We start from the raw sequence: 11,862 nt of genomic DNA, 5'->3' as shown, positions 1-11,862 counted from the left end.
ACATGCAGAGTTTCAGGGCCTTTCAGCCAAACATTAAAAGATACAGAAATAAACCTTTTACTATGAACACAGAAAAGGAAGTCTAAAGCGGATCAAACAGGCAAATTCTAGAGGGATTGTTTCTGCCTGTCTAGGCAATCAAAGTCTAGGGTGATTAGGTACACTGTGAATACAACCGAGCTCTGACCGGACTAAAAACAGGAAGTGTGGGAGATGAGGTAGAGCGCAAGTGGATGGTCAGAAGAATTGGCAAAAGCGCAAAACAGGGCTTTAAAACCATTACAAGCACCATTATTGAATGTTGTGAAAGAACAAATGGAGAAGGCAGAAGTCTCTGTCCACTCTTAAGCACTCACTTTGACCCATAGATGAGAGCGTCTTCTTCAGGTTTCTGTTTTCTCTACTTTAGTAACGGTGCTCCAAACATGCTGCATGATGCAACTGCACCAGAGGCTGTTTGGAGTGGTTCAGAATTTGCGCTCTGAATGCAAACCGAGCCGAACCAGAGTACCGCCCATTCGGACCGAGACCTGGACTGAACTGATGCGAATGCAGAGTTCGACCAAAACAATTGCCTGATTCGCTCTAGACTTCGGTTTGCTTATTCACACTGACCCAAACGAGGCTTTGTCGTGTGTCGGCATTTGCCAGCAGGCCAACATGATAGAGTATTAAAAATAATTCTGTTTGTTAATTCCATGACAGAAACTAGATGATCTCTGCAGTTATCGGCCTAATGAGTTGAAAAATATTGGTATCTTGGCGTCTTCTTCCAAAAACAGCCTCTGACTTCTTTTCATCACATTCAAAACTAACCGTTTTTTAGCTACACTCTGTAATGTGATCTGTGGAGGCTTTAGGTGGTATTTTTTTCTTCAAAATGGTCATGTTTCAGCTTTTCTGCCCCCTGTGGATTTTAATTAGAGGCTGCTCCAGTATTGCCCAGCTTGGCTGTGCTTTCTCACCGTGGGGAGGATCAGATGAAGAAACACAAGCAGCGTGCCTGTGGGTGTCATCAGCAGATGTTAAAGAACTCTGCTCCACCACACAAACACAGTGCTGTTACACTCACCATTTACAATTTTGTTAAAATGGGATCAATTAGGAGTTAATTCAATATGTCGGTCATCCACGTGAAATAAGATCTATGGGAAAATCTGTAATAATGATGAAGAGAAAAGTGTGTTTTTGTGTGAAAGTGGAAAGAGACCATTGTGTATCCCTGTTTGGTCACTAACTCTGAACTGGAAGGTTGAGAGTTTGATGTACCAAAACCTTTCTGAGGAGAGTTTGCATGTTCTCATCAAGGATAATGTGTTTTCAATCAACGTTCATCATCCATCTAATCTGTGATTGGCATCCAGATGGAACAAAATGTAATTTAACATGTGACCAAAATCTCATAACAATGTATTTGTCAAACTACCTGTATACCAAATATTGGGCCTAATGCAGAAAGCCATAATAGAACAATAAAAAGACAAAAATAATTTGTATTAGGCAGGGGTGTCCCGATGCAATATTGATATTGAATATTGGTCCAATATAAGCCAGAAAATGAATATCGGATGTTATCAGACTGCTTCTAAAATCTCCAATATATATTATATTATATTTATTCAATTGTAGAATACTGTAGATACCATGTTAAAGGTTAAAATGTATGTAACCAATCGGTTAATAATAAATGATCAGTTTTTGTCATCGCTACTGTTACTGACTAATGTTCTCTGTTTGAGTAAAATCCCTTGATCAAGCCTTTTCTAACATTCCACACTACAAAATAAGTAATAAAAGTATGTATGATTCATGCTGATATCAGATCAGTTTGATATCGGTATCAGCCATTACCCAAGGCTGCAATATCGGTATCGTATCGGAAGTGAAAAAGTTGTACCCAGACATCTCCAGTATTAGGGCTGGGCAATATATCAAGATACAAGATATATCGAGATTTTGTATTTTTGCAAGAGATAGATAGATAATTACAATATTGCCTGTAATTATATATTTTCATGTTATAGCTTATTTTTTATTGAAATACTTGTTTTAGTAATCGCTGCTTTCACTACTTCTCAGAACAGTATGAAAAAGCATAGTTAGATGCATTTTTGAGTGCGTCCTAATCCAGACCTTCACACTACAGAACTCACTCACACGTGCTGTCCCTTAGAGGAGAAAAAGCCAAAGTGTCACATATTGTGCAGCTGTTTGTTAATAAATGTGCCTGTGTGGCATTTTGCATCAGCAAATGAAGCTGATGATAAAGTCTGGTCAGACTTTATTAAGTTAAAAATATTGAGATGTATATCGTATATTGCTATTTTGAGAAAAAACATTGCGATGCAATATTAGTTTTGGACCATATCGCCCAGCCCTAGTTTGTATCTGGGATTTTATGGATCCACCAATCTTAATCATACAAACCCATTCAGGTAAAAGAGAATTCTATGAGCGGTGGAAAACATCACAGCACAATACCACATGTTCTACAGTTAAGAAACATAAAAAACACACATAATGTAATACAACATACATTAGCATATAATAAATAATATTATAAGTGCTGAGATTATGTAGCAGGTCAATTAAGCATCTAAACAATGGCTTACCTGCAGCTTCTATATCAGGGGTCACCGACATTTCTGAAACTCTACTACATCTGTATCATTTTTCTTTGTGAGTTTGACGGCAGTGTTCCTGTTAGAACAGGCCTAAGGGCCCCTCAGGGACCATGCAGGCTACATGTCGGTGCCCCCTGATTAAAATGCATTTGCAAACCAAGCTTTAGGAAGAGAGTGCATGTTTAGAGACCACGCAGATCCATTTGCAGAGAAAGATGAGTGACTTTTGGGCTGATTTGGAACCATGCAATATTCTCAAGCCACTTTTTTCACTTTAGCATTTGATATTTTTTTCCCTGCAAAATTTAAGAAATCAATAATATCTCTTACGTCAGTACCACCTGTCCAATTATTTCCTGAATCCTTTGGTCTTGGCTTGAGCAATGTGCTTTTTTTTGTTTGCATCTTCATATCAAACTATTTTCTTTTAATCTGTGACTGTTCATCCGTGTGCTGACACAGCACTCAAAGAATTGCATAAGTACTCCAGTCTTTTCTCTGAAGTATGAATTTTTTTCTGCTGTTTGATTTGATTCAAAGGTATCCTATTTTCAATGCTGCAACGGCTAAATTATTTTACAAAAGGGATTATTTTTGAAAACATAATACCTGTCTAGTTAACCATTTTTCTGCTCAATTAATAAAACAAGTTTTAAACAATAGAATTCTACAGAACAGTGTGGCGTGTTTTGAGATACCATGTAGTACCATGAAAAATAAACGTTTTGCAACACCAAATAAGTCGCAACTCTCTCTCTAAACAGCTCTGTGGGCATTCAGCATGTACATCCAAGGTGCGCATTTGGTTATATAGCACGTGGTGAAAATATCAGCGTTTATAAAACCAGAGTCCAGTGATATCAACAGCCACCAACAACTTCCGGGAACTATTTGAAACTTCCAGGCACTCTTTCGTGGTCGCAACTCTCTCTCTAAACGGCTCTGTGGGCGTTCAGCATATCCAAGGTGCGCATTAGGTGAATTTTAAATAACCATGAAATACTAACTTAAATTTTTTTTTTTAATATTCACTTTCTTTTCTAAACCCAAACAAACTGTGACACAGTGACATCATGAATCGGTGACCCGGAACCAGAAGTACCTCGCTCAATACCGAGAGGGAGCCGTAATCTTAAGATTCAAATGAACGTTTTGAACGTTTTGCAACACCAAGTTACTCCAAAATAACAGATGCACACACATGGGCTATGTGCAAGCTGTTCATAAAGAAATTCACTCCACAAACACACACACACGCAGACCTTTCTTGCTTTATAGATAGATAGATACTATATTACTAAAACTGCTACACATGTGAATAGAGAGCAGTCTTTGTTGATAAATCTCTTGTATTTCTGCTAGGGCTGAGACTTTAATGCGTTAATCACACAAAGAATAAATAACGTAGTTAATTGTTTTTTGTTGCACTCCAAACAGCGCTCAACATTTCTCATTGCACAAGTTCCCAGTAAACCCATTATACTGATGCACAGACTACAATACAAGAACAAGCGGTGCTACAGAGAGCACTGTCTGACCCAACTTATGAACTGCTATGTAGAAAGATAATCTAAAAATAAATTCATCAGCTTCATCAGTGGGTCTGTTTTAATTCATACCACAGATATTCTAACTCATTTTGCACTGTTCAGTTTCCACTTTTTTGGATTGTTCTGTACTAGGTGCTGTTTTTAATTTTAATACACAAAAACAAATTCGTTTTGGAAAGTTAGCAAAAATATCCAGAAAACCATGACTATAGCTTAGTTAATTTTAACTTTAAGTTGAACAACGCAAGCATAATATTCATTATTCATATTGCACATTGTTTTAGCACTCAGTGATGAAAATAATAATTTTGTTGTTTAAACCCATTTATTGTTTTCATTGACTCAGTCATCTACCAAAATCCATTTAAATTGGAAAAACGTTTCTTCTCATGTCAAATATTGTTCTGCGATCAATTCTGATTAATCGAGAATAATTAATTACAAAGCTTCTAATTAATTACATAATTTTTTTTAATCAAGTCCCACCACTAATTTCTGCAGAGGCAAAAGCGTCCGACCCCCTAAAAACAGGTGTACGCCCACTGTTGGGTCCTTCGCCCACAGATTGAGAAGAATTGGCGTAAATGTGGTGCAGAATATGAAAGGGAATAAAGTAACCAGCTGTGTGTGTGTGTGTGTGTGTGTGTGTGTGTGTGTGTGTGTGTGTGCGTGTGTGTGTGTGTGTGTGTGTGTGTGTGTGTGTGTGTGTGTGTGTGTGTGTGTGTGTGTGTTATCCGCAGGTGTATCATCTATAAATAACCAGCTCAGGTCGTTTCCATTAAAGCAGTCCTCTACTTCTTTCCACCACGCACTGTATATAGGCTACATCCACTCTCTCACGCACGCACAGTGACGCGTGCGTGCACGCCGATGCGCGCACGCACCACGCACAGGCGCGCACTGGAGGTGGGAGTGGATGCTGGTGTAGCTGCTGGGAGCCAGGACAGGATGGGATAATCATGCGTGTCTGGCTCCGGGCGTTGATGTTGATGCAGCTGCTGTTGTTGGAGACGGACCGGGCTCGGGGCGCAGGGCGGGCCTAGTACTGTCCGGTCCTCATGTCCATGTCAGCCGGTGTGTGGAGAAGGACGGAGGTCGTGATCGGGGTGGATGCAGCTCTTTAAAAGGCGAAAGTAATCGAGCGTTTCCTCGGATGGAGGACGGGATGCACCGGCACTGAGGCGCAGACCTGCTGTGGGATAAGTTAGTGGATATCAACGGAGACACTTGGGCTTTTCTTCTTGAATGGTTCTTTAACCGGGGACAGCGGTACTATAAACGCGCGTGGGGGAGCGGATCGCCTCTCCGGAGCGGCCGGGGGTCGGGGAGGTGGGGGATCCGTGGATGGAGAGGACGCAGTGAGGTGCTGAGAGCCTGCTCTCTCTCCAGTGTGTGTGTGTGTGTGTGTGTGTGCAGTGAGTGAGGGAGGGAAGGAAGGCACGGAGCGGGGATAGCGTGGCGGCTCCATGAGCGGCCCCTACCGGGACAGAGCGTCTCCACCCCCCGCCCCGGGCACAAGGACGGCGGCCTCTTAGGAAGTTTGGATGCAATGATCACAACCACCATGATTTTTATGATTCTTGGTGCTTCAGTGGTAATGGTAAGACACCCCCACACCCCTCAGCCACAGTGTGATGATGATCACATCCCCTATCTTGTGTTAAAATCCAGAAAAATCCCCTAAAGTGTATGGATAAATATGCCACATTTTTCGAGAGAAACTGGCTTTTAGCAATAAAGGAAATAAAAGTAGGTTAGTGCCACTATATTTACCTGCTCTCATAAATAAACCATCCAAGTCCGTTTTAAGGCATCTTACCATCTTTTAAAAAAGGGAGGATCCACTAAGTGCTGCTCAGCCCTCATCTTGACCATCTTTACCATGATCTGTGTTTATCGAGCTGTGGCAGGCATGGAAATAAGCCTTCCCTGTGTGTAGGATCAGTTTATAGCCCGATGCTTGACATGTCCCAGCTGACTGGCACGGTTCTTTGCAGGCGATCGCCTGTTTAATGGACATGAACGCACTACTGGATCGCTTTCACAACTACATCCTACCGCATCTACGAGGGGAGGACCGCGTCTGCCACTGCAACTGTGGAAGGTAAATGCCATCATCCCCGCTGTACTGTATGTGTGATCTGTCAGATCTTCCTGTTTTCTTAATGCTGAAGAGGCCTTGAAGGGTTTTTTTCCCCTCTTAGCATGAGATCCAGCCTGTGTGCGCTCAGAGCTCACGGCTGCTGTTGGTTTATCGGTTCGGTGTGATCGAGGCTTTGCTGCATTCACGAAGGTGTGTGTCGGAGCCATAAATAGGTTATGAGCTAAAAAGAAAAAAGAAGAAGAAGAAAAAAAAACCACACACACACAAAAAAAAAAAAAAAAAAAAAAAAACAAAACAATGCGAGCATCAAGTGCGCGGTACGATGAGCGCAGGCCTGCACGGTGTCACAAACCTGCTGGGATCAGAATGAACACATGAGGGCTGGTGAGAGCTTGAGGGTTGCTGCAACCTGCTGCTCGCTGCCTCAGATCCGGTTAGAAGTGGATGCAAACAGCAGCAACACATTCATCAATATGAAACAACTGATTTCATTATGCATTTCCCCGCTATCACCATTCAATGCAGCAGGCTGCACTGTGTACCAGGCCTGTCTCTGTCTGTCTGTCTGTCTGTGTTCCAAGTGCAACAATGCAACAGTCATATTGAAACAACAAGATGTCTCATGCATTGCTGAGAGAGAGAGAGAGAGAGAGAGAGAGAGGGAGGAAATTTTTACAAATGAAAACGTAAAAATATGGGTTTTATAATGTTTATTTTTTTTTATTTAAAAATGATAATCATAATAAATATCATCAACAACTCCCAAAGCGGCAACAAAGACACACAAAATAAGAGAAGAATATATATACTAATTAATAAAAAGACAACAAAATACACAAACTGGCACCAAAAACACACAAAATGACAGCAAAAACACTTGCACCAAGACAGAAAAATACTCACTATGACCTGCAATACACAAAATGACAAATAAGACACGCTAATTGACAGAAAAATACACAAATTACTACAAAATACATAAAAATAACATACAAAACCACATAAGAAACAACCATATAACATCAAAAACAAACACACACACACTGAGAGAGAATAATTCAAATAATACAAACAACACACAAAAATGACAACAAAAACATACAAAAGAAGAGACAATATACTGCATAATAAAAAGAACAAACAAACAACAAAAAACACAAAATGATCTTGATTAGAACATGACCTGAAAATACAAAGATCAGTTTTTGTCCCACATCAAATAATAAAAACTACAGAAATATATTCATGCAGGAGGTACTAAATACTGTTTCATTCCACTTATTTACAAAATGAGATTCTTTAAAATCTGTGTCATAACTCATTCATGCCATCATTATGCTTATAGTTGTTTTTTCGTCACAGAATTCTGAGGAAAATGTTGTAGTCGAACATAAGGGGGTACTTGCATTCAAAAGTGAGAGAAAGGGGGTTCATGAGCCAAACCAGTTTGAGAATCACTGATCTACACCATGGGGACTTTTGGGAAGGACATTTTCACCCATTCCTGTTGGTGCATGCACATGCAAACAGGCAGCAATGAGTGGTGGTGAGCATTATGCAGGGTTGCTGATTCGTTAACAGTTCATTAGGATGCCAGTTTCACTTTGTGTGTAAATGTGGAGATGGTTCATTATCTATATTGGATTATGCTTTGTCAAGACTGATCATGTTTGTGGTGAAGTTTGGAAATACGCACAGATGGGAAGAAACAGAGGAGGATGTTTGAGGAAAGGCTGAATGTTAATGTATTTACACACAAATAGTACAAGTAAAAATTATAGCTCAATGAAATAGTACTTAAAGTAAAAGTTACTAGTTACTTTCACCCCCCACGTTTATTTTTGTTTAGAAATCTTGCCACGGTTCCCTTGCATACAGTAAACATCTCATGAATAATCTTAAAAAGAAAGAGACCAAATCTGGCACAATTGGATCTTCATTTATTTTCCACAAATGCATCTGTAGAAAAAAAAAGTTTGTCTAAATGCACAATTCTTGTTTAAATGAAATAACACAAATTAATTCAATTCAAAATAAAAAAAAGTTCTCAGGCTCACATATAGCTGGAATTTATGAACTTTAAAACTGAGAAAATAATCAACATTCAATGCTGTTTTGGAATGGTGAATTACATTTAATCTGGTTGTTCGGCTATGATGCGATGCGTTTGATTGTTGTATGGTCATTTCATTTTTTGTAAATTACTGATTTAGAAATGTACTAAAAAAAGTACCCATAAAAGCAACTCAATTACAGTAAAGTGAGTACTTGTAATCCGTTACTTTCACCTCTGGATCTTAAGGTGTATGAATTCTACGTGATCAGTGGTAAATATTTACAGCCCCATAGTCTAGTTATAGTCGGCTAAATAACATTAATATGTTAGGGTTTTCTTTTAATCAGACAACTTTTTTCAGGAAATCTACTTCGATCTCCTGACATGTTTCGACTGTCAACTGCCAGTCTTCCTCAGAGGCATCTGCTGATGGTCAACTCGACAATTCCGTCAGGCCCAGAAATAACTCATAAAGACAAATCAAAGCGATCAGCAGATGCCTCTGAGGAAGACTGGCAGTTGACAGTCAGGAGATCTAAGTCAATTTCCTAAAAAAAGTTGAATAAAATAAAACCCTCACATATTATCCAAAAAAGCAGACGAAATGAACTTCCTGGATATAAATGACATCAACATTTTTGGTAGACTGAATCTGTTACAGATATGGTCGAGTAATATATAAAGCATAAGAGTATATGCACCTTTTAAAGATTCCATCACTATTAATCAACCTGATATGGGATGGTATTAATGTGTGTAACTGTCATTGTCCCACATTCACTGCAACAAAAGTAGTTTTGATTGGATACATAGTTCTGACTGGATTTCATCCCATGTGAAGATTATAGTGTAATCTTTATCAGTTGACGAAAATATCATCATACAGATAGGTCCATGCTGTATATATTTGGACAGAGACAAAATGTTTTTAATTTTGGTTCCATACAGTACTAAAATTAAACCATTCAGATGCAGTTGAAGTGCAGACTTTCAGCTTTAATTAAGTGGGTTCAACAAAAATATTGCATAAAAATTTGAGGAACTAAAGCGTTTTTTAAACACAAACCCTGTTTTTCAGGGGCCGAAATGTAATTGGACAAACTAAATATCTGAAGATAAAATGTTCTTTTCTAATACTTTGTTGAAAACCCAATGATTGCCTGAAGTCTTGAATTCATGGACATTACCAGACACATCACCTCTTTTTTAATGCTCTGCCAGGCCTTTACTGCAACAGCTTTCAGTTGCTGTTTGTTTGTGGGCCTTTATTTCTGAAGTTTAGTCTTTAACAGGTAAAATGCATGCTCAATTGGGTTGAGATCAGGTTACTGACTTGGCCATTCAAGAAAATTCCACTTCTTTGCTTTAATTAAGTCCTGGGTTGCTTGGGCTGTATGTTTTGGGTCATTGTCCATCTGTATTAAGAAACGCCGCCCAATCAATTTGGCTGAATTTGAACCAACAGTATGTTCCTGAACACCTCAGAATTCATCCAACTGGTTTTGTCATGTGTCACATCATCAGTAAACACCAGTGACCCAGTGCCACTCCCAGCCATGCAGGCCCAACCATCACACTGCCTCCATCATGTTTTACACATGATATAGTATGCGTTGGATCATGTGCTGTAACACACCTTCCCCATACTTTTTTTTGCCATCATTCTAGTAGAGGTTGATCTTAGTTTCATCTGTCCAAAGAATGTTGTTCCAGAACTATACTGGCTGTTTAAAAAGTTTTTTTTAGCAAATTCAAATCAAGCCTTTCTATTCTTGAGGATTATGAGTAGTGTTGGGCACCGAGAACCAGTTCCTAACGTCCGGTTCCGGAACCGTTTCGAAGATGTTTGCATTTCGATTCGTTATTACGATTCCTAAATGCCTGCACTAGTTTGTTTCCGCGGCTTGCGCTGTTTGTTTACGCGGGGTTTGTATAAAGTGCGTTCAGAACACGACTGTAGCGACTGCAGTCTGTGTGTGTGCGTGTGTGTGTGTGGCTGCGGAGCCGCTGAACATTGGCTGACAGGGGAGAGAGAGAGCGCTGATCGCTTCTTCTCTGGCCGTATCATAGACAGCGCCGCTTCTACGGTTTAAATGATCAACTTAGGGAGTTACTAAAGGATGAGTTCACCCAGAATGTAGCCTTGTTCAAGAAGTTAGCAGATATAATTTAGCCCTGCTAAATGAGGAAGTGTAGGACAGTCCTCTGCTGCTGCCGTTGCTCTGTAGCACCCTCTGCTGCTTTGGAATTACAGACAGTGATGTCCAGCTGTTGCTTTTTTTGTAGTTTATTTTTTTATCGATACATGCACTCCATACAACGTTTACAATATATACAATTCAGACATTTACCCATTTTTAAAAAACATACACATTATTTAGAGTCATATACAATATTTACATAAAGAAAAAATACTTGGGGTATTTTTACTTTAATCAACAGATTTAAGGATTCAAAAATGTCCAAAGTTTCCACTGTTCTTTTGTCTTATACTCCATGTAAAGAGGTGTTATATTATTCTATTTTCTTTTTAAAGTGGTGCATTTTTTTGTGGCTTTAGACTCTAAATGCATTTATGTATATAATATATTTCCAACAATATAAACAAGTTCAAAATATAACTATTTTTTATAGTTTCTGTTTCCACTGTATTAAGAATAATAATAATCGTTCTTAACTAGAACTGTTGATTGATTTGTCACGACTGCTTCAGGGTTTGAGTTTGTTTTATTTTGTTTCACATCTACCTGGGCTGCAGCTCTTTGTTTTTTAGACTGCTGCCAACTTGTTTGTAGTTTTATTTCAGCAAGTTTCAGTTTTACAGTTACAGTTGGGGAGCTTTGTTTTAATTGAATACCCTAGTTACATTACAGCAACCAAATTAAACTGTATCAACTAAGTGAATTAATAAAAATGGCCTGTGTAAGGCTTTTTCAAATGAAAAACTTCTCCTGTGAAACCTGTGACCTGTTGACCTGCACAACTCAAAGAATTGGAATCGTTTAGAACAGGAATTTAAATTGAGAATCAAATTCAAACGATGCCCAACCCTACTTATGAGTGGCATGCACCGTGCAGTGAACCCTCTGTATTTACTCTCATGCAGTCTTCTCTTTATGGTAGACTTGGATAATGACACGCCTACCTCCTGGAGGGTGTTTTTAACTTGGTTGGCTGTTGTGAAGGGTGTTCTTTTCACCATTGAAATGATTCTGTGATCATCCACCACTAGGGATGTAACGATTCACTTAACTCCCGATACGATTCGATTCACGATACGATTCTCTCACGATTTATTTTACAAAATGGGACTGTAGACAAATGATGATTGAAAAATATTCCTTTATTTTTTTGGGGACAAAAAACTAGAAAATGCGGTACTATTTTCCTTTTATTTTTTACTGTCAAAAGAATTCCTTGATAAACTATTCAAAACAATGCAATTTAACTGAAAATAAATCTTGAATGAAATAAATAAAGGAATAATACAAATGAAAATGAAGCCTATTAATTTAAATTCTGGTTCTA

General features: G+C 38.9%; 1 protein-coding gene across 1 annotated transcript in view; it reads left to right on the top strand.

Moving 5' to 3' along the window:
• The first annotated feature begins 5,038 nt into the window (after positions 1-5,038).
• The window catches only part of tmem240a (transmembrane protein 240a), a 34,303-nt gene continuing 27,479 nt past the window's right edge, over positions 5,039-11,862 (top strand). The window contains exons 1-2 of the mRNA XM_028454218.1: positions 5,039-5,774; positions 6,172-6,278. Coding sequence (XP_028310019.1) covers positions 5,724-5,774; positions 6,172-6,278 — 158 coding nt within the window. The 5' untranslated portion in view covers positions 5,039-5,723. The remainder of the gene's footprint in view (positions 5,775-6,171; positions 6,279-11,862) is intronic.

This window comes from Gouania willdenowi, chromosome 7, assembly GCF_900634775.1.
Source record: "Gouania willdenowi chromosome 7, fGouWil2.1, whole genome shotgun sequence".
Taxonomy (NCBI): Eukaryota; Metazoa; Chordata; class Actinopteri; order Blenniiformes; family Gobiesocidae; genus Gouania; species Gouania willdenowi.
Note: the sequence above shows the minus strand (reverse complement) of the source record. Positions and strands in the feature narration are given on the sequence as shown.